The 24,777-nt window shown below is 37.2% G+C and overlaps 1 protein-coding gene across 4 annotated transcripts in view; it reads right to left on the bottom strand.

The window, feature by feature from the left end:
• Window positions 1–24,777, bottom strand: part of CPED1 (cadherin like and PC-esterase domain containing 1) — a 272,074-nt gene that overhangs the window by 177,303 nt on the left and 69,994 nt on the right. For all 4 annotated transcript variants that reach the window (XM_070512455.1, XM_070512448.1, XM_070512440.1 and 1 more), the window contains 2 exons: window positions 4,225–4,357; window positions 2,737–2,905 (listed from right to left, as the gene is read on the bottom strand). In XM_070512455.1, coding sequence (XP_070368556.1) covers window positions 2,737–2,905; window positions 4,225–4,357 — 302 coding nt within the window. The remainder of the gene's footprint in view (window positions 1–2,736; window positions 2,906–4,224; window positions 4,358–24,777) is intronic.

The following is a 24,777-nucleotide window of genomic DNA, read 5'->3' as shown; positions in this document are numbered from 1 at the left end:
TAATCTTGATAAGGAAAAGTAGAGAAGGAACCTCTCCTGGCAGATATAAGACATACTTATACTGCCAAAATAATAAAAACAAAGAGGCCAGCTGGCACAGAAGAGAGCTCAGGGGCAGCTCCATATACATACAGGAGCTTACTCAATAAAGATGATGTCAGATTCATGGGAAATGATGAGTTTTTAGCCCACCAGAATTGATTACATAAGAAAAAAATCTGGATCAAAAGTTCAAAAGTGAACTGTAGTTGAATTAAATATTTATATGTCCAGGAAAAATTATAAAGGGAATAGAAAAAATGGAGAAGCACATCTTTGTGACTTAGAAATAAGAAAGGATTTCTGGAACAAAATCTCCAATGCAGAAACCTAAGAAAAATTAATTTGATTAATCAATAGAAGACTTCTGATCAACAAAGGACACTGTGGATAAAGTTAACAAGATAGATGACAAATGGAGCTATTTGCAAGAGATAGGTATCACTTATCACTTGTTACAAGCTGGAAAAGCTCAAATGGTGGTCAAGTCATGGGGACAAGGAAAGTCGAACAATGGCATAGAAACTGATATAGGCATTCTGGAGGGCAAGCTGGCATTACTGAATTCTATCAAATGAACCCATATCCTATGACCCAGCAATTCCAATGCTGACTACATATTCTCCAGAAAATCACATACAGGTTCATATACAAGGATTTGTACATTTGAAGCTTGTTTGCTTTAGCTAAGAGTTACAGCAATCCAGATGTCTGTCACTGGAGGAGTGGACAGGAAAACTGTAATGGAATACACTTCATGGAATACTGTAAGTCACTAAAAAGCAACACAGCTGTTCACATAGCAATGTGGACAGTTCCTTCCTAAAAATACATAGTGGTACATTTTTAAAAAGTTAGAAAAATAAAAAAAATACCTAATGTGATACAATTTATTTACTAAAATCACATGCATGCATAACAAAATAAAAATGCATATTTTACAAGAATATATACAAAAAGATACACATTAATCATTATAATGGTGGCCTTTTGAAGGGGAGGGGAATTGAGTGGGAAATGAGGACACACTAGATTAAATAAATAGATAAAACAAGAGAGGAGTCTTGCACACACTGTTGGTGTAAGTTCCACAAGAATGGGATTTTGGTCTGTGCTCAATAAATATTTATTGCATCCATGAATGTGACGCAAATTAAGGAATATGGTTTCAGTATTTCTCTATACCTGAGTTCCAACAATTAGGTTGAATCATATGAAATTGCAATTTTTTGGAGGTGAAAAATGGCCAAATATCAGCAATTTCATATAATTCAAGCTAATAGAGGAAATTTGGGAATAATTAAAAGTACTTAGAGAAATATAAAAAGCTACTGCAAAGACTTGTGGGAGATAACAAGAAAGGCAACCAAATTAGATTCCACTTTTTCATGATTAATTAAAAAGTCTATGTATCAATATAATTGAGATAGGATGATTATCCTTAAAATAAAGCACCCTTAAGAGCTAAGTCATCAATACTATTTCATTAAAATGTTAGCTATCTATTTTGTTAGTCAATCTAACACCTGTACCTTTTATCATGCTGGTCTGTTTTTTAACTGGCAATATTTAAATGGATCATTAAAAATTTTTCACAATCAGAAGATTTTTCAGAACTTAAAATGCAGTTTATGCAAGATAAATTCTGAAAAACATCAGATTCAGTCACTTTTGATTCTCTTGAAACTATGAAAGTCACTTGTACATTCTTTTTTTTAACCACTTTACTCTGATTGAGATATAAAAACCTGCACATATTTAATATACAGAACTTGGTGAGTTTAATTTCTTTAAGTTCTTTAATTTCTTCTCATTTCCTCTTACCTGTCTTCTGAATAATTATTTCTATAAAATCAGAAACTCCTTAAAATTTACCAAATACATTGTCAAGTAGACCTTATTTTCAACTGAGTTAACCTGAGTTACCTTTTTTTGTTTGTTTGTTTCCTGCTTTATCTCCCCAAATTACCCCGGTACACAGTTGTATATCTTAGTTGCAGGTCCTTCTAGTTGTGGCATGTGGGACACCACCTCAACGTGGCCTGATGAGCGGTGCCATGTCCTCACCCAGGATCCGAATCAGCAAAACCCTGGGCCGCCACAGCAGAGCACGCGAACTTAACCACTTGGCCATGGGGCCGGCCCCTGAACCTTTTACAACTCAGCTTCTTGGGGTTATCATTAAGCTCTTCCCTGGAAACTTTCTCGTCATCCTTTCCACCATGGCTTACTGTACTAGGCACACTTGAGAGCACTGCCTTTTTCCTCTGCAACTATTCCATAGTGACTGGTTTAACAAAATAGGTATTATGCTTCTGAAGAATGAAGCAAAAAGCATAAGGGCAAAATTATATTTTGATTTGTTGCACTGACTATATTTTTCTTGAATAAATGGAAAGTCAAGAAAAAAAGACTACAGCTGAGAACTAGCTGTGTAATGGGTCAAAGGACTGAACTAAAATGATGAATTGAGAAAAAAAAGATGTAGCTTTTGTGATTCCTAGTGAATCAGGCTGTTTCGAGTTCAGTTTTGAACCTGCGCCTATTAAGTGAAAATCTCTGCTTACAGCTACAATACAATGAAATCTTTGCTCAAGGGGATTTGATAATCATAAAGGTCGAAGAAAGGCAGCCCAACTCACTTTACTTATCTGCAACATACTTTGGGTGAAATTACAACTTCGATGGAAATTTTACCTTGACAGTGAAGCGTTTTTTCCTTGGTGGATTCCAAATTGTGCCAGTCGAATGAATGAATGCACGTAAAGGGGTTAAAGATGTCACCAACACATATGCTTTAAGAATCACAGACAGATCTTCAGCTCTAAAGATTGTTTCATGTGGAGCCAGGACTGTTGTTTGATTTCTAAAAAAGAAAACAATGTAGTTAATGTTCCACAATTGAGGGTGAGTATGTAATTTATAAATTACCTCAAAGCTTTGTATACCCTGTGTATCCTTTGTTGGACCCCAGCCTTCAGTGTGTGGGTTTCCTTAAACAATTTCACTGCTTATTAGCATCACCACCAGGGGACATACAAGTACAAAGAGAAGGGATCAAATTGATAAGAGTCCCTACTCCAGCAGATTTAATCTAAGATTTTTTAAAAAGAAAGAAAGGTAGGAAAATAGTACCTAAAATAAGGTTTAAAGATTTAAATTAGTCACATATGGTACCATTGCACCAAAAGTGATACAAGTTACAGTTTAGGGAGCAGTGAAACACCTGAAATTTTCTGGTTCTACCCTCACCTACCTTTGGTCCATTTCTCCTTGACAAGAAAAGATGTTAAATTTCTTAATGGTGGACAAGGCACTAAAAACATGCCAAAATACTCTCACCACAAGTTTGATCCCATCTAATAACTCTTATCACAGATAATTAAGGGTCAACTTAAGGGATGAAGTATTAAGAAAACACTTCAGTCTATATAGGAAAACTAACACTAGTTTAATGTCTTGTAATGAAACAAACAGACTTTCATCATAAATGATACCAAAATGTATAACTATTTGCTTTCCTGCACCGTATTTCTACACTTTAAAAATCTAAGTGTTATCAGCGAAAAGATTGGGCTATTTCAACTTCTGAAGTCTAGGTAAGCACAAGATGCATAACATTCTTCAATAAATACTGTTAACTGAGAAAATACTACTTAATAATTATAAAATTAGATGAGGCAAACTCATTTTTGTCTTGGATAAGATCATTTAAATCTCTTAATTTTTCACTATAATTTATCTACATTTTAAAATCCTTCCCCTGGAGGTAACTTAGTAACTGGGTACTTTACAGTTGCTTTCTTAGATCTGGGGAGCCATAAAAAAATAATAAGTAGGAAAAAAGATGCATTCAGCCATACTCATAGACTAAGGCAATGTCATTTGAGTATAAAATGAAAGTTAAAATTTTATAGTTTCACATCGTCAAGGTTTTAAATTCAATTTCCACTAATGTAACTTCCTAGATAAGAGACTTATTTACCCAAATGTTTATTCTATGGCAGGAGAGGGTTGAATTAGTCTAGAAGAAAATCAATGATGGCATTCTTTATTAAGAAGAGATAGCCAAAAATTTATGTAACAGAATCCGATAATCTAAACATGTACCCTCCCCACCCCCATATCTGTTTGGTGTTTCCTAAAATGTACGCTGGACATAACAATTCAAAGTGATTAGCTTACAGCTGTTCACGCCTCCAGTCCCACGGTTTCCACATATGTGGCTTCACTGTCTTTAAAAGGTGACTCGAAGTACTCAGCTTTAATGGTGTGCTCTGATCCAGACACACAGAGGGGCTCACGAGAAGTCGCAATTCTGAAACGAGTCAAAAGAGCAAAAGAAAGTCATTCTATCATTTCCTTTTGGAATTCCTTCCAAGCTAGAGTCTATGTGTTAAACTATAGGGTCCACGGGAAATATGCAACAAATTTTCTCCCCAGTCTGAATCAAAGTTAGATCTATGAAGTATGAAGAATGAACGAAAACAATTTAATAACTGATTTCAAATATTCTTCCTCAGAAGGGGAGGTAGATATGATGTCTCCAACTGTCCCACTCCAAGCGGCTCTATCCTCCACACAGCTAAGACAAGCACTGTCAACACGGGGAAGGGAGCTGCAAGAGTAACTTGTTTGTGATGAGAATATAACATAGACCACTTGAGTTGATTTCCTGACAATACAGTCCTTCACAGGCTAGAGTCTGTCATGTTCCATGACCTTGGTCACCTCAACAACAGTGTTTTATTATTTTGCAAAATATTATTTATTAGTTTTTTTGGGGGGTGGTGAGGAAGATTGGCCCTGAGCTAACACCTGTGGCCAATCTTCCTCTTTTTGCTTGAGGAAGAGTGGCCCTGAGCTAACATCTGTGCCCATCTTCCTCTATTTTATATGTGGGATGCTGCCACAGCATGGCTTGATGAGTGGTGTAGGTCCACACCGGGGATCCAAACCCCCTAACCCGGGCTGCCGAAGCAGAGTGCACCTAACTTAACCACTAGGCAACTGGGCCAGCCCCCTTTACTGGGTTTTTAAAGTATATGAAAGTAAAGACCAACAATAATGACTTACTTCAGAACACTCATACTGATATTTAAAACAAAATAGATGCATTGTATGTGCATGATTAGAAAAATCAAATTGTACAGAAAGCTATCACATGAAAAGAAAAAGCATCCAGCAATCTACCCCCATCTAGGAACTCTCTCCATCAAAGTCAATGCTTATATATTCCCTTTTGAAGTCTAGATAAGCACACAATGGGTCAGATGCATGTGACTCTTCAATATATAAATTGATACAAATATCAATATATCTACATAAACCTATATACATAGATATCTCTGTTTTTCAAATTATTCAAAAAGACCTTATAATAGTCTATTTCTGGCTTATTTATCTACTAATCCATCCTGGAGTCCTTTCCATATGAGCATATACAGAATTACTTTATACTTCTTAATGGCTTAGGGTGTTCTGTTGAATGAATACACCTTTAATTTAACCATTCCCTTACTGCTGTGTATTCAGATTATTTTTGTAACATTTTTCTTTTGCTATTTCAAAAATATTGCAATGAAAGCTCTTATTCATCTATTTAGGTGTACTTTTACAAGTTTACCAAGGGGCAAATTCTAATCTGTATGTGTAATTGCCAGGTCAATGGGTAGACACATTGTAAATTTGATAGACATCACCAAATTACCTTCCAAAAAGGTTGCCCCAATTTCCACTCTCTCCGACAGCATAAGACAGTTGTTTCCTTACTGCCAGGTCACAGTGCTTTGTTTTTAAATTATATAATTTATCTAGCTCTCAAAATGAAACAAAGCCTTTAAACTCTTTTTCCCCCTTGTGCACGTTTCATCAATACTAACATAGTCTAATTTAAAACACTTCACACTCTTAAGTAAAAGTCACTAGAAGTCAAGCTGTTCAACGAATTCCCCTATCTCATTTAGCACAGTATGATCTTCCTCAGAAAACGATGGCCTATTTGTAAGGCTTCCCCATTAATGAAGTTCCAATACATCACAACAAAAGAAATACTCAAATTGCTTGTTTCCAGAGATGACAAATGAAGAGTCATTAAGATAACTTCTTTTCTTGGCAATCACAACTTAAAACGAGTTGAAGTGTTTATATAATCCTTTAAATATGCAGTAAGAAAATGTGTTCTTTTTTTTCACCAAATAGACTGATTTCTTCAGATTAAATTTGCAGTAAGAAAATATGTTCTTCTTTTTCACTAAATAGACATTTTTTAGAAGTTATTACTAGGGAAACTGTTGCTTTTCCAGAAGAGCTCATTTGTAGCCTTCTTTTGTATAATATGAGAACAGTGTAATTTACTCCGATTTCCCTTTTACCCTTGCTGCCAGGAAGCACAGCACCAATTTGAAGCCCAAGCAGAGCCAACTTTGAAAAAGCTAGACATATCATTTCACCAGGCAGTAGCTCAGTGGTTTTGAGGAAGTAGTCAGCAGATACGTCAAAAGAGTAAACAATTTTATGTCACCTTTTTCTGTTTAAAGTGGAAGAGCCTACGCAGTGGAAGGAGTCCAATTCAGGAATTGCCAAGAACTTGTCAGATCTCCACATCAGCCCCTGAAACTGTGGTTGAACAGTGGAATGGAACATTGACTAAAGTAATTTGTACGTTTGCTGATATATATATAAGACTTTACATTATATTATTCCAGGCTTGGAGGTTACTTTACATGATTTTTTAAAAAAAAAAAACAAAAATGAAAAAACAAACAAAAACACCTCTGTAATTAGATGTCCCCTGACGTCTAAAATCATTCTCATTTCCCTTGAAATTTTCTGGAGCTTTATAAATAATTGTGGAAACTTTAAGTACTCTAGGTTCTTATTTAACAGAGTCAAAGATTTGTCAGTAATCACTATTCCTTATATCTTTCATTTGGCATGTCTATCAAGGGCTCTCTCAATAGGCCAGTCCAATCCACGTGTTTTAATATTCCATTCCCCTTCTCCCTGGACCCCTGACCACATACAGGGAGCCTGGAAATCTCCTATAAACAATGTCAAAACTAGCTTCTGTTTTGGGAAGGAATTTGGGAGATGAGGCTCTGTGATACAGTCTTCCAAATGGCTTTGTAATTCATTATCACGTATTTATTAAATATTTTCAGAAAGTAATTAAATACGGAGGGCTGACCATGTGTCTTTAGAGTTCTCCTACCCCACACTATGAGGACTGAACAGATGGCACATCCAGATGTGAAATATCACATGCACTTTTATTTATTGACTACTCTTAGCTTATTTTACAGAGCTCTGAAGCTGGTAACTTTACCTCTTACCCAAAGTGAAAGTGAACAATTTGTTGGGGATGCATGAAGACTGCTTTTCTCATGTCTTAATATCTCGTTAGCCAGGCACTGAGTACCTGCTGACTGTGATGCAGTTTTATGAAAAGAAAGATTAAACCAAAATCACGAGACCTGGATTTTCATTTTGATTCTTACCAACCAATGCTTAATGGGCATGTAACATTGTCAAGGAGTCTTCTAGAATCCAGAATCTGATTCCTCATGTATCTTCTGAATGTCCCACATTATTGAACACAATACTGATGCATAGCAAGCGCTCAGTAAATGTCTGCTCTAGTGATGAACTAGTTTTGGGGGTTTAAGCCAACATATAGCTAGAGAACAAAAGGGTATTCCAATGTATTAAAAGTATTTTATTCAGTCATTTATTTTTTCCCATCCATGTGGCATGTAATTATACATCTCATGCAAAGACTAAACACTGGAAAACACTTGTACTAGCAAAGATTAGCTGCCAAGTTTATATTCTATTTGATTTAATGTTTTGCCCCATAGCTAATAATTAATAGGAAAGCAATGGTAAAAATGGAGTTTGTAACAATTTGAAACAATTCAAAATGTTTGAATATTGTCTTGCATTTCATATTAGGAAACTTGGCCACTTTTTCTTATTTTAAAACTTCCAGTGAAGATAAAAGGCCCTAATTAATAATTAACAATTAGTTTTGAGATTAGAAGTGCAAATAAGTAGCGCTTGTGGATGTATTAGATGCTCTTCCTGCCCAAGGGCATTTACAAGTCTTAGTCCCTAATCTGCAGGTATAAAAGCTATGCAAATATGCCCTCAGATCTTACATGCATAGCAAATATAAATTAATATATGCACAAACTGAAGTCATAGCCAGGAAATAACTCTCAGTCAGGAACCTTGGAGAAAATGGATGGATGGCAGAGGCCCAGGGAAAATTGAAGAGACTATTAACCAAGAGACTATTCAAGAAGGGACTGTTAACAAACACAAGGGTAGAGTTAAGGGAAAACAACACTCTGTAGTGAAGTTCCCCAGGGCTGACAAAATGCAAGCTCTTACTGCCCCTACCCCAGCAGGGAGATGATTACAGAAGCAGGCAGAGGGCATAGCTGTGGGAGAGGGCATGGAACGTGAGCTACGGCCACCGTGGAGGAGCACAGACCCTTCCAAGCCAGGGTAAAGCAGGGAAGCAGGTAAGGAATAAATGTCTCAAAGTTCTCTCCTGAACTCTGATCTCCTGCTGGAAGTCGTGGGACAAAGGAGCCCTGCTGATGCAGTCTAGGGAGGACAGCTTCTTGGGGAAAGATCTAGAGTGAATCGGCGGGGCAAATGGAGAATTTCCAGCACAAACCCTACACTTGGAAAATTCAAGTTGTGGCCCTAGTCTTCTCCTTACTAGTCATGTGTCCTGGAGAAACAATTATATGTGTGTATGTGTATATGCGTGTGTGTGTCTTCACATAGAGAAAGTGAGTGAGAGAAATAATATTAGCTTTGATTTCAAATAAAAGCATTTGTATGTGGCAGCAGGGGATGGGTTAGGCTGAACCATATGAAACTGCCTTTTGTTAGGTCAAAAATGTTTGCATGTTGATCAAATATTAGCAAGTTCATAAGATTTCTCTTGCTATACTATGGTGCTATTGGAGGCAAGCAAGAGAGTGTATAAACACACTATCTGTGAAAGAAGGTTCCAGTGGCTAGAATGCCTGTAGGTGGGAATGACAAAGGGTGACGGTTAATTTTATATGTCAAATTGACTGGGCCAACGGATGCCCAGATAGCTAGTTAAACAATGTTTCTGGGTGTGCCTGTGAGGGTGTGCCTCTTCTGGAAGAGATTAGCACTTGAATTGGTGGAAGGAGTACAGCAGATAGCTCTCCCATTAACCAATCTGTTGGGGGCCTGAATAGAACAAAAAGGCAGGGGAAGGCTGAATTTACTCTCTGCTTGACTGATTGAGCAGAGACATCCATCTTCTCCTGCCCTCAAACCTAGACTGGAATCCACACCACTGGCTTTCTACACCACTAGATTTCCTGGGTCTCCAGCTTGCAGATGGCAGATCATGGGGCTTCTCAGCCTCCGTAATCACATGAGCCAATACCTTTCAATAAAACTCTTTCCCTCCCTCTCTCTCAATAAATAGATAAATGATAGACAGAGAGATGATAGATATATAGACAGAGATAGAGATATCCTATTGGTTCTGTTTCTCTAGAGAACCCTAATACAAGGGATGGTCTTGAAATCATTCAATGAATATTTAGTATACGCTTTGAAAACAACAGAAGCATAGACCAAGTTCTACCAATTCCAAGAAGAGAACAAATATCCTCATCTTTGAATACATTTCCTCCTTTGCGTGATGATGAAATATCACAGCAGCAAGCACAGTGGGTACTAAACAAATATTTGCTGAATGAACAACTAGATGATTTCTATGGTCCTTTACAATTCTAAATTTCTGAGATACTAGGTGAAAAGTTATGCTGTAATTTTTAATACATGCTATATGTGACCTAATGGAATAGCTAAGTGGCAAGGGTCCAAGGGCCAGAGCTGAAATACAGTCCTTCTGTGAGTTCCAGCAATTACGAGTGCTCCGCAGGGTCAACCAGCTGCCGTTTCATTTGTGAGAGGCCCAATAAACCTCGTAGCAGAGACTGTATCTGGACCCTCTTTAAGCTCCCACCCCATGAGAAAGTATTTGGGGAATACCAACCACCCTTGCACCTCTTAAGCAGTGTACAAAATGGGGAGAAAACACATCCCAAGATAGATTCAAGTTCACAAACCTATCACTCATTGGCAGTTAGAGAGGAGGAAATATTTTAAGTGCCTCAAAGGGTATTCTCAGTTCACCGGACTGTAAGCTCTATGAAGTCAGGGCCTCTGGGTTTTTTCCTCCATTGCCTATCTAGTGCCAAGCACAGGCTGGCACTTAATATAGCTCAATAAATCTCTTAAGTGAATTCCAATGTCTTCTTACCCAAATAACTAGAGATATGTGCACTGCTCATAGAAAAAAGGGGCTGAAATAACAAGAATGAGCAAGCCAAGTGCTGTCAGGTTTCACCAGAGTTGTTCTGCACAACATTTTCGTTCATGACCTGGAAAATGAGGGTAAGATGGGCAGAGATTGGTTTTCTCTCTCCACTTTGATGTGGTGTTCATCATAGTGGCATGGTATGTTCAGACCATATCAGGATGCTGCAACAACACTGAGGCAGCTCCAGCGAGAGGACAGAGATGGACACTCCAAGATGAGCTGCTGAAGGCCAAGAGGACTAATATCAGCAGAGGCCCCTGGAAGCCACGGTGAGCACAGGAAACCATACGGAAGAGAAGGTCACCAGCAGACAGCCAAGAGGAGGGCTGCCCCTTATAGGGACACCTTGTAAGGGAGGGATTTAGGGGCCCAGGTTACATTTGTTTTACCGGGAAAACTGACCCTGGGCCTGAGAAGACATGGTTGAAACCAATAAAGATGCAGGTTCCAATGTGTCCAGGACATTGCAATATAGTTGCTAACCAATACTTTTTTCAAAAATATTTTACAGGGGCTGGCCCCGTGGCCGAATGGTTTGGATCCTGGGCACGGACATGGCACCACTCATTAGGCCATGTTGAGGTGGTGTCCCACATGCCATAATTAGAAGGACCCACAACTAAAATATACAACTATATACTGGGGGGATTTGGGGAGAAAAAAAAAAAGATTGGCAACAGTTAGCTCAGGTGCCAATCTTTAAAAAGAAACAACATATTTTACAAATAATATTTCAAATAACATTTATTTTAAAAATCTGAATTCCTATTAATGGATTCCTATTCATAGGTATGATCATGAGCTAATTCCTTAACTTCTCCAAGCTCACTACTTTTATGTGGAAAATGAGAATAACAGTAATAATACAAGAAGAAGAACCTACCCCATATGGATGCTGACAGAATTAGATTTAAATTTCTTTAAAGTGCTTTGCACAGCCTGTGGCATATAGTAAATGCTCAAAAAATGTTAAATAGCTACTAGTAGCAGTAGTTTAGTATAATCCTTTTCTATAACCTAGAAAACCTGTTCATAACTTTAGAAACTTTAAAGTGGAACTAAAATGTTACTCCTTCTGAATTTATTCAACACTAAGGGGTTCTCACCACAAACAGACAAAGTTCTCACCACTTATCAGACAAAGGCTAATCTATTAAATCCTCTTTTATGTGATTCTTAAACATGTGACATTTGACATTAGCCTCTTAAGAACAAATATGTAGACCAAAATAAAACACAGCATCTTTACCATAAGTTGCCTGTAAAGATTTCAATGGATGGACTAAGCCTAGGACTGATCCAGTTACTGAAATATTTGAGTCTGTTCCTCTGTAGTACTTTGTTCAGAGAGAAACTTCTTTGCAAACAACCAACACAACTAGCTCTGAGTCAACAGATTTATGACACAAAGACAAAAATACCTGGACTATTTCAGACCTACACTTGAAATTAAATGATATAATTTGAGGATCTAAACACTCCAAACACATCAATTCCTTAATACAGCTTTACTTTCGTTATGCAAGTGGCATTGGCCAGAGTATCTTTAAGAGTATGGATACACTACACACGTAAAGGCAATACTAATACATAATTCTACAAATGCAATTTGACCCATAAAATGACCATATCAATGACATAGCAATATGTTTTAAAGGGGTAGTCATTGTATAAACTTCTCACCAACTAAACAATCAATCAATCAAATGCTTATTGAGCACTCGACAAATGCAAGCCACAAATGTTCTCCTTTCTGTTCTTTTTCAGTGGAAGTGTCAAAGTCATGCCACTCTAGGAAAACAATTTTTCCCATGGACTGCTCTGTTTTGACATGACAACATAAGAACCTTGAATTCTGCTCATTTTCCTTGGTAGTGAAAGCCATGTCTAGACTACTACTTCAATTTTCTTGTTCCTATGATTTCACTGCAATGACCAAACAGCATGAAAGATTGTTTTATTACTTTATGGCAGCTTAATTTTGCTTTGATGTTTTTCTGCATGAATTTTCCAGGGGAAAAGGAGGGGGAAAAAATGCTTGACTACTTCAGCAAGACCAAAGATTAATAATTTGGTATAAATTAATGAGCATCATTAATAACAATTTGAAACACAAGCTCCAACAATACGTAAAATGCAACAAATACGATAATAGAATAGCAGTCCAAGCCCACCCACTGTTAAAACAAGTTACTCACTTTATTAATGTTAAACTTTTTTGTCAGAAACATTTTTCTGGAGTATAGCATGAAATATTATTGATATAATTTACATCAGAAAAATTAATGACTTAACCAGAAATTTGTAACAGCGATTCCAAATTCTTTTTAAGTATATTGAAATCAATTCCCACTGTAACTGTAAGACACGAACACTGGGGGTGATTGCCCCTATTTTCAACGAAACCGTACATTAGCATATCTCTTCTTCAATGTCAACTTCACAGACCAACTCAATCTTCAATTTTTACCCTATAATTTTGGTATAATAAAAAATGTCCATGGTATTGCTGTCAGTTTGCTTCTCTACTTCTATAGTATTTACAAGTAAATGTATTAGATGTAAACTGAGTGCATATTTGAAATATCACGATTTTCATAATATCTGACTCCGAGAGTGAGACACGAATAAAGAACATGCAGAGACTAGAGCTAATTGCCAAAATGAAATCTAATGAGGGCCAGAGATCCAAATGCCAGAAATAGGTCAGGAACACGGAAATATGTCAGAAAAGATATTTGGTTAGGACACTGAACAAACTTATTCCTACAGAACCATTTTGTCCTAAAGCTCTTTCCTTCCAACTGACCAGCAAAATGATTGGAGTCTGTGGCGGTCAGGTTGGGCTGAGTGACATTATAACACAGAAGTCCACTCCTAATATATGAAGACACAAAGGTGAGAGTCAGAAGCGAGACAGAACCTGACAAGAGTTTCTGAAACGGTATCTCAGTTTTCAACCTTAGCTAGTAAGCCAACCGTTAGCTAGGTACATTTGGCTTGTTTATATCTTGTAAATGACTAAAGAATTAGCCAATTAATTGAGCCAAAGGGAACAGGATCTTCATGTCAGAAGTGCTAAGTAATTGTTGGTCTTTAAAGACGTTAATTAGGTGATTAAAATTTTGGATTTTTTTTCCAACTCTTGTCCAGATTTTAAACTCTGAGGTTAATCTGTCTCTTGTCCAGGTAGAATTTAGACCAAGACATTAAATTCAAATGACTATTTTCTGTAAGGATAGTCTCCATATTTTCCTCTTACATCTCTCACCTCTTATTCTGTCAAGATACATATAACACATAAACTAATATATATTTCATATATATGTATATATATGAATTATTTTCCAGAGATTTAACACACTCTAACACAGGTTTTAGAGTTATAACATCAGCACATCATCTCAATTAATATGACTTGTTTGCATGTCCCTGTGTAGCAATCCCAGACGAACTTCTAGTTCTAAGTTGTTACTTAGATGCCTTAAAATAGGTGGATGGTGAATAACAAGTCATTTATATCTTGCTATTTCTTACCAAACACAGTAAATGTCTTAGGGAAAATAATTTTGTAGCACCTAATATTGTCCCAGTCATTTTCAACTAACTAGGGCTGTGTAGTCATTGCTGTGAGCTCCGGTAACACTCAGGGGTTCAAGGTCATGAGCTAACCACTCAAAGTCCCTGCTATAGTGTGACTCTGTAGACAGCCAATGGAAGTTGAATTAAAAAGCTTGGGTTGCAAGTAGTGGAAAGAATTCAAGCTAGCTTTAAGTCAAAAGGGGAAAATATTGGATAACAGTGAAAAAATACCCAAGTACAGGTGTTCCCCTCCTCGTTTTCTCTCCAAGAAAGAATGATTCATGCTTATTTGGGAACCAAGTCTTTGTTATGTTGTTTGGAGTAATGGGAAGAATTAAATGGATCTTTTAGTGTATGTAAGTGAGTTGGAGAGAGGAGAGTGAACAAAGAGGCAAGTGCGGAGAGAGGCCGCCTAAGGTGAGGTACAGGAGGTTGCCTAAGGAGAGAAGAGGCTTACATAAACAGAATCTGGCAGAAATTTTATTGTGCATTGAGTAAGGCTAATTTCCTCTTTGTTGCCATTTTGTCTTCAATGATCCCTCACTCAAAAAAAAAAGAACTATTAAAAAATTTAAACTACTCTTCAAGGCTTTTGCAGTCAGTCCTGTTGTTGTTGGAGGAGGTGTATTAATTTTTAAATTTGTTTGCTTAATACAACATAATGTGTAGCTTTCTCTCAAGGGGTCCATTTTTGCTAACCCTGCATGCCTGGCTCAGTCTCCTGTGGTAGAGGTCAGGTCCCACTGCCTGGGTTGGCTGCTGGGGTTTTCCACCGTGAGGAAAGGGGTGCCACCGGCAGGAAAGCAAAATCAGATTTAGAGAAAAAATACATGAAGTTTCTATTAGGAGAAAAGTGGAACTCAAGAGCGTTCATTCAATTTCACGGGTCTAGAGTGAAAAGTGACAGAAGTTCATGGCCACCATTATCCATCAAATGATTTGCAATTCAGGTTTTCAGTACTATACTTCAGAACTACTCACCTAGTCTCCAACTTGCCACTACTGATGATTTTCTCAGAGAATGCTGCTCCTTATTCAGCATTTTCTCCCATCCCCCAAATCTGGCTTTTATTTACCAAATCATTTCAAACATTCACAGTATCCATTATTCCCAGAAACATCAGTCCCAGAGTCGACATTAGTTTAGGGCACATGTTTCTGACTAGAAATTTTCAAAATGACATAAGACTAGGTTTTTGGTTGTTCAGCTTTATTCACTGCCCCACCACGTGAGCTATATTCTATTTAATTAAGGGTTTTTCACCCAGAAACAGCTTAAAATGTTGTTTCAATAGTTTATAAACAGCAAAATGTCCTATTAAAATCTGTCTGATAGGTAAAATTTCCCTTAATTAAAACCTCAGGGTACACCTGGTACATTGCTCATTTTGCTCTCGGCACAACACATGTAGATTTACCAATAAATCATACAACAGGGAAATTTTAAACACTACTTTGTGGGTGGTATCTTTGCTTTTTATAGCCTGCTATGAATACAGTTTAAAGTTCTTTCCCTTAAATGACACAAGCTCTTCTAAAATTGGCTGTTGACTGACCTACACAGGACTGAGAAGGAATCTAGAAACAGAAATATTACAAAATACTGAACTGAAAAAGATAAATTAGGCGTAACAAGTTTACTTAACCATGTAATTTTCCTCCTTTTCTTCTTAATTCTGTATTTAGATTCAAAGTAAACTTTCCTGCTTCTGAAATATTTGGAACACAAGAATATAAATAGTTATGACTTTATATTTGAAGGATAAATACAGCCTTCTTCCTGTATTCTGTTTAGGAGAAATACTTCAGGTCCAGTTGTAACATTATTAGAGCTCGACAATACTAAACACTGCCATCACAACCCCAAAAAACAAGAAAAGAAAGAAAAGGCACCCATTTTTTGTTGTTGTTCTTTTAGATCCTGTATTCCATGAAAGCTGACAGGAATGCTATCTGGTTATTATTTACCAGTGTAGTAGAGTTCTAGAGTGAAATTAATCTATGGTCAACTAGGGGTTCACTATGTCTGGCCTTGACTGAAAGAGCTGTGGGTGAGGCCTAATAGTAAGGAATCTATTCCAAAAAAAACAAAAAGATGGATGGGAGAGAAATTCAAGGATAAACGGATGACATGAAAGAGGAGGGCAGCTTTTAGTATATTGCTCACATATTCCATAGGCTTTACTTCCACTCCAGATTTTAGGTCAGAAGCTAAAACAATACTAAGAAAATACAGTTTTTCAAATTATCCATGAGAGGTTGAGGGTATAATATTACACACATTAGGAAAAAATTAGAAAGAAAGATTTTGACTACAGCAGTGAGGAAATCAATTTAGTTTTGACTTATTCAGGCTTCAGAGAACACTAAGAGACTTCCAGCCCATGGGCAAGACAGTGACTGGTACGATGGGACATGGCACCAACAGTTTCAACAGCAGCTGGAGGAGAAGAGGGCACAGCATGAAACTCAGTATCCCTGACACTGAGCATGGCACCTCAGCACAGAAAATGACAGACACAGCAGCAGCAGCCCCCGCCACATGGAACTCCAGTGGCAGAGCACCTTTGGTGACCGTGACCAGTGATGTACACCAGCCACAGACGACCACAGGGCACCAGAGCAGAAGAGGAGTAAATGGTGGACACAGTAGCAAATGTGACAGGATTGTGTTCATGAGCACAAAGGACAAATCCTCTAAGAGAAAGAGGGTGTTTGAGGGCATCACAATGATTCAGAATGCTATTGATATTTAATGGATGAGGGTCATAAATGCTAGATTTCTGCCTTGTGTAAGATAAAGCTGATGTTTATGTGGAATGCATTGGTTAAGGTATAAAGTCCAGCATCCGTTTGAACAGTTAGGCATCCAATCACATTGGCCAGTGCACACACCACAACAGCTGTTACTATGTTGACTGTCACCCTGGGCATAACAGCAAATTGTACCTCGTCCCACATCACTTTCAAATGTCTCACTGGATGTTGATATGGATGAAAATCCTGTTGGTAATTATTTGAACCTAGAGCTTGCTTCCATTTTACATATAAACTCTAAGCATTTCACCCAGTTTTAACATCCACTGAATTTTGAAGGAATGCAATTCAATGGTCAAGCAAGGGAACATTACACTTTGTTTTGTTTATAACTTTCACAGCATTTCACCCAGTTTTAACATCCACTGAATTTTGAAGGAATGCAATTCAATGGTCAAGCAAGGGAACATTACACTTTGTTTTGTTTATAACTTTCACAAGAGTTGTTCATTATGTGGGAAAAGCTCATCACCAACAGTAATGTGACCCAGGGAATCCTGGTTTCCCTACAATACAACTGCACCAATCTGAATTTGTAGCTGTCAATTCACAGTGATTCAAAATATAAGTGAGAGCATTTGACTATTCCATTACACCCTATGGTGTCCTTATGCCTAAACATTTACATATTGAATTAAAAATTGTTATAAAGTACTTTCCTTTTATATTTGTCCTTTATATTAAAGTTAGGACATTACACTGCTTTGTTGAAATTATGTGTGTAGGTAAATTATAAATATTTCCAGATTAACCAGAGGTCAATAAACATATTTGCTATCAAAAGAGTACGTGGGGTCTTTTAGGAATGGGAAGATTGCTTTAGGACAACCCAAAAGTGATTGGTAGCAGGATTTTGAGATGAAGCAGCCTGAAGATAGTGAGTGTAGGCGGAGTCAAAGAAATATTCTTGTGACCATTTTAAAATCTTAGTTTCATTCCCAGGTTAGTGAACCTTAAAAAACGTGGGTCTTACTAAACTAGATAAAAGTGGTAGCCAGTAATTATCAACCAATATTTATGGAAATGTTTTTTGAAGCCACAATCATAATACTTCACAATTGTGTGTTGCTCATTCTGTGCAAGGCATTATTCCAAATATTTTGTTTGTATTAACTCATTCTATTGTTTCAGCAATCCTAGGAGACAAAGTCATTATCATCCCTACACTGTAGACAGAAAACTGAAGCACAGAGAAGGTAAGAAACTTGCCCAAGCACATTGGACTATTAAGGGGCCAAGATGGGATTCACACATATGCAGCCTGGCTCAGTCTGCACGTAACCGCTATCCAACAGCAGATGTGCAATCAGGTCAAAGCAATTACTCATTCTGAAAACCATTTTCGAGAACCATTAATTCCACAGAAATCATATATTTCCCACAAAACATAATTTGGTTCTACTTACATTTATTAATCCATATCCCCAGATTGGTGCTTTATAAACCAGCTTGGCAGCACCATCAGTGAATTCTAAAAACTCTCCTATGAAGGTCAGAAGAGCAGCTTCAAAAAACCAGGACAACTAATTCTTGGCCCTTCCAAGTGGCCCGTGGAGGTCATTATCATTCCAGAGGCTCAGCCCTGAGCCTGGTGGCTATACCCACATCTGAGTAACCCCTACCCGCAGACATACGGTGGCAGTATGAGGTTTGTCATGGTAATTTTCCACTTTGCCTAGACAGGTTGTAGACGGTTTGGAGAGCTGAGCCTAGAGTGGGCATACCAGAAAAGGGGTAACAGAGAAAGGTAACAAGGACCCACAAAGGAGCACCGAGGACCTGAGCTTCTGACTACCCAGGGCTGCAACTCCCATCTGCTACTGAGTTCCCTATCAAAAGATGGAAACAAAACAAGACAAAAACAATCATCTGCCTGCAGCAAATTCACTTAACATGTGCTTATATGTAAATATTATGATAAATAAATTACAAAGATAATTCTAGTTGATGAAAGATTATAATTATAATAATAATAATAAATGGGTAAACCAGTTCAATTTTTCATTAGGCTCAAGTATTAGGCTTTCTTAAATAGCTCTTTTTTTAATCTTTTTGCATTATAAGACATGCTTAAAATACAGTATAGTGGCTCAAGCTTATTATAAGAGGTGCAGTATAGAACTTGAGATCTGTATCTGCTTCTTTCTAGCTCTGTAGTCAGAGGTTCTTGGAGCTTCCATTTCCTTATCTAAAGAAGACATAACAGAACCTGCCCCATAGATTGTTATAGAAGGTTAAAAGAGTAAGTATGTAAAGTGCTTGACACAGTGTCTGACGAACAACGCATAAAAAAGTTAATGTTAACTCTTGTTATTATTTTAGGGTAATTTATCAATAAAACACATCATGTGGTATGCCATCATGAAGCCCCACTGTAATTATCTATAAAACAAACCAAAACTAGTGCTAGTTCTATTTGATGACTGTCTGCACTAAACCTCTAACTCTGGGTAAGACTTGCCTGTCTCTTTCCATATGAGAAGGCCTCCAAAAGAACAATATATATTGTTGTGACAGTTTTATGTCAATGTGGAAAACTGAAAACCTCATTCAATTTTCCTCTCCAAATTAATTCATTGATATCCTGAGTAATACAGAAATAATGCCTTACATATTACTTTCATAGATTTACAACACATATTCTTTAATAAAGCATTTTCATGACAATTCTACGAGGAAAGAATGGTCAGTACCATTGTTCCTATTTTAAAAGTTTAAGAAAGAGGCACAAATGGACTAAATACTTTTCCCAGAGTCACATAACTATAGTTAGTAGCTGAGTGGAACTAAAATTCAGGTCTCCTCATACCTGGACCATGGGATTCCTCACTTCTGCCTCCACTAGGTAGAAAGTTAGAATTTTACTAACTTCTTAGGTTAGAATTTGTATCAGTAGATACTTTCTTAATGGCTGCTCAGAAATGAGTGAAGCAAGATGGGCCTTTTGAAGGCTCTCTCAGTTAATGTGGATGAATTACTTACTTTTGTCCTTTTTGGGGTAAGCTAACTTTTTGATATGCTACACATTTTCTTGTAAAATGGCTATCAACACTGGGATTGTACTGCTGCTATGACTACAATGTCATTAATTAAAATGACCCAGAAGAAAAGAGAAAGTTCCATATTTTACCATTAGATGGTGCTAAGAGAAGTTCAAAGAAAATAGTCTCAAAAGTTATTGATGCCATGAATCACAGGATCTGAAGGGAGTTTACTATGTAATAGAGTCTATGTTTCTTTCCAAGACAGAAGCACCCAAACCATCACCAGAGAGTAAAACATCTTCCAAAGCTATCCTATTCATTGAGTTAATTATACTTCTGCCAAGATATGTATGCTTTCCAATTACAACTGCAACTACAAATGAAGGATTCTAAGATTCTACTTAGGGAAACGAATGTATTTCACTTTGTTTATAGCTTGCTACAACTCTCATTTTGGGTCTTCATCAATATATTTTTCAACAAGATGTGTCAGACTGGAAGACACTAAATGCCTGTTAAAATGTATCGGTTCTGATAAATTGAATTATTGATTATTATGGTTACAATGAGAATTCAAGTGACTAGTCATAACAAGCATCATTTTCCCATGAATAATGTATTATATAACAGACACTTTATGAAGTTGTGTGCATTACAGTTAATGCATCACTTTAGTAGGCTTATATTTTCTAATATTAATGACATCTTGCAAATCAAAAGTCAGTTCACGGCCCTGGACTTCCATGAAAATGAATGAACAAAGCCTTAAGCACTGCAAACCTACTAACACTGTTTTTCTTTCATAATGCTTGCAATTTTTTTTTGTTGTTGTTCAATATCTATCTCTATGACCAGAAGGAGACCAGGAAAGACATTATCTTGAAGTTCAACACACTATATCCTTTAACACCAAACTCTCTTTCTCTCTCTAAATATCCAAATAGATAGATAGATAGAGATTGAGATATAGATAGATATAATATAGACATAATATATACAATGAATAGATTTGAAAATGCATAAACAAATGAATCAAAATTATAGTATAATTCTCATTCGCTTACTGAGCTTCCTCATAAAGCAAAACAAGCATGTAAGTTTCAGGATAAACATTGACCACTGCAGCAGCTAAATCCTAGAACCTGATTTGCTCTGTACCCTTCTTAACATGGCCCTTATAATCCTCAAATAGTGCAATCCCGAATGGCTTAAAAATAAAAAGTTTGGCCACATGAAGCACTTTTGCATCTATTTTGAAGCAAGTTACATTTTTCAGACATCTTATCAAGACTTCAGATTCACTGCTAATATTTCTGTTGCAAATACAGTGGCTCAGGAAGAACTGACACGGGGAAAATATCACAATCACTGTTTGGAGGATGTATTTGTTGAGGAAAACATAAACAATTATGGAATAGTTTATTTTTGCCAGCTGCATCCTGAGTCGTGGAATGTGTCTACACATAGCTAGGAAGAAACTATTGATTAATGGATGCAGGCTGGTTAATCAGCATAATTAAATCCATGAGTACAAATACAGTTTACTGAGTTTTTATTATATAATGCAAAGAACCCAGTTTGAGTGTTTGAAGTTCTTCGTGTTTTAACGCTATTTAGACACATTAGTGTTTTGGCATTATTTAGACACAATACTACTTGCCTATGTTTATCTTCGATATAAGGAAATAGAGGCCTGCTAAAGAGATTTAGACAACAAAAGTGAATATCACTCCTATCACTCTTCCTTTATGGTCTGTTGGAAATTCGAATTAATAAGCAGACTCATACATATTATAAGTGTGCCGTGCAATGTTGCCTCTAGTGTATAACAGTGTTTGGCACAAGGTAACAAACTTTCTAAATGAAATAAATAAATATATCTACCTGATGACATGAGATACAGAGATCGCAAACCAGCAATGTAAAGCTTTACCAAACCAGTTCAAGTTTAAAAGATCAGAACCTTTTAAACTTGCCCTACCAAAGAGCAGAGGGATTAAGGAGCTCCCTCAGCTGGTCAGTCTTTAGCACAACTTCAGAGATGTCAGTGAGCTGCCAAATGTTTACTGGAAAATGGACATGCTGTCCCTTTCAAACTGGTCTGACGCCAAATGGGCAAAGTATCAAGTCCTGAGAAACACAAGAGCAAGAGACACCTTTGGGTCAGACAGCTTTGTTTGGCTTCTCCCAAAGACGAGAAGAAAAAGTGAGTCTCCGAAAGCTCACGCTCATCCACACATTCCAGTGCTACCAGCCACACTGACCTTCCCTCCTGTCTTGCCAGTGCCCAGGCATAAAGAACTACACAGTATATATCCCAAGCACATTGACAAGCTTGCTTCTCAGCTTTTAAGCAATGCCAAGTGGAAGGAAGAACTATGCAGTTTCCAACTACCAGGCTATAGTCGAGCAGCAGATATTTCTTTCCCATTTTCAAGGAAATGAAGTAAGGCTAGGCTATCATTTTCCCAAATCTCCATTTGGTTTTGGCTGTGATTAGCTAATTTAGAGAGTGATGGCTCACAGGCAGAATGGTGAATTTTATGGACAGGTCAGAATGTGTAGGTGATCACTGCATTTGCATGATTCAACAGTTTCCATGACGGTCTGACTGGTCTGCAATGACGTCTAAAATTCTCATCAATAGAATTATTCATTTGGGTTGAATTCATTCATTATTCATTCATGTTCGGTGAAAAAAAAATGTGGATTTGAGAGAGGAAAGTATATCAGAACTAATTAATTTTTCAGATTAGCTAGTTCTGGAGGGCAGAGGCAAAGTCTGAGAACATGTGAGAACTGGGGTTCGAGGTAGGAAGAACCACACATGGCAAATCCACAGCTAGCCCAGCAGACTTGCATTGCCAGTGGACAGCATCGAGCTCTTGGCTTGAAGAGAAGGCAAGATAATAATCCCTGACTTTAAAGTGATTTTGGGAAGGGTAGCAGGGGCTAGTTCCGCCTAAAGAATTACATGGACTTTATCATAACCAATCAATAAGCATTTATCAAATATCTATAATAATAGACATCTGCCATTTTTTTCTCTCCAATATCTTTTTCTTCCTTTGGGGATCTGTTCTCTGCTCTCCGTATGGATCTGGTGGAACTGCCAATCACATTTCCCTGCCTACTCCACCCATCCCTGGCTGTTATGGGCTGAACTGTGTCCCACCAAAATTCATATGTTGAAATCCTAACCCCGCGTACCTCAGAATTTGCTGTATTTGGAGAAAAGGTCTTTAAAGACATGATTAAGTTAAAGTGAGGTCATTAGGATGAAGGCAGAGAGATGAGAGGGCAGTACAGCGTGCTGTGGGAGGGACAGCGAAGGGAGGAGCTCGGCTTGAGCAGAGAGCTGGGCTCGGGGAATAATGGGAGACCAGGGAGAAACACAGCCTGTCTCAGCCTGTGGGGACCTTGAATACCACTTGAGGAGCTTGGCAGAGGGAAGCGGTTAAGAGCAAGGAGGCTCCAGACTCACGCTGCCTAAGTGCAGATACCATTGGTTAGATATGCGAGCCAGGAACATTTACCTAATTTCTCTACACTTGACTATTTATTATTATTTATTATTTATTATTATTTATTATTATTCATTCAAGGAATAATAATGATACCTCCCTCATGGAGACACTGTGAGTACTAAATGAATTAATATATGTATGTATATATGTAAGCATATATTTTTAAAATAAAACATTGTTACTATACATTTTACATAGACACTGTACAAATAGGCAAGATATATAATAACAAAATATAGTATACATAATATAGATATCGGGATTATTCTTCTTTTATTTTTAACTCAACACATGATGTGAATATTTTTCTGTGCCAATAAATGTAGATTTCCATAATTTTTAATGCCTTCATAGTTTTTCACTGATAAGTATACCATAATTTGTTCATACTTGAATTGCACAGTACTCTACATGTAAACATTATACATTAATAGGAAATGTATGGAAAATTATGTAATTTCACAAGATTTACATTTTCTTCTTTTTGTTTATCTGTATTTTCTGTTCTTTTCATAATGAATGTATCTTACTAGTGTAATAATGGTATAATAAAAAAGTAAAAGGAACTTTTAAAAGGCATGTTTGATCAATTTTTAAAATTTGATTTCTATTTCATTATTTCTTTCTTTCTCATCTATTTCCTTCTCATAGATGGCCAAAAACCCAAACAGGATACAAGAAGGAAAGAGAAGAACATTTCTACTGACTTTCATGATTGATAAATAGAATCACGAAAGTATTTTGCACTGCCACTGATGGCTGTGAACTCCGTCTAAGCTAGAGTTCCTTATGCAGAGTGGTGGTTCCCAGATTGAACTCTCCCGAGCTTCTTGGGGGCCAGGTGGCGTCAGGAAGTTGCTTCCGGGGGCCACCAAAAGGAAGAAAAGAAAGAACAAAGGCGAGGATGAAGGGGGTAGTATTCTACCTGTTATCGACCAAAGCAATTCCATTTCTTTGTTAAATAGGGCTTCTGAGACTTTTTCAAGGTTGAGTTTAAAAAAGAAAAACAATCCACCTAACGTCCACTGCAATCTAGATCAATGCTCTTTCCTTCTGATTTAGGTTTTCTGGCCATATCTCAAACACCTTCACTTTCTTTCACAGAATCCATGGAGAAAAAGTGCAGAAGCACAATAGTCAGCAAGAAGTATTGGATTTATTTCCTCTGCCCTGAATGCAGAATCATTAAGATGAAGAAAACTGCCTAGAGAGCAAATCTATAAGAAGTACTAAAACATTATTGGATAAGTAAAGAGAGAGAACTCTCACCATTGTCTTGCTACTCCATCCTTCTGGCAGTCAGTACTTAGCTTCTCTTCCCAAAAAATGACGAACAAATATTTAAAGACTTTTGGGTTGAAATGGTGCAAAAATACGAGCCCACCTAAGGGAAGTACATGTCCATGTCCAGCACGGATGAGGAACAACCAATAATGCAAGA

The sequence above is a fragment of the Equus asinus genome, chromosome 1 (assembly GCF_041296235.1).
Source record: "Equus asinus isolate D_3611 breed Donkey chromosome 1, EquAss-T2T_v2, whole genome shotgun sequence".
In the NCBI taxonomy this organism is placed as follows: domain Eukaryota; kingdom Metazoa; phylum Chordata; class Mammalia; order Perissodactyla; family Equidae; genus Equus; species Equus asinus.
The sequence above is the reverse complement of the archived record's forward strand: the minus strand, read 5'-3'. Positions and strand labels throughout refer to the sequence as shown.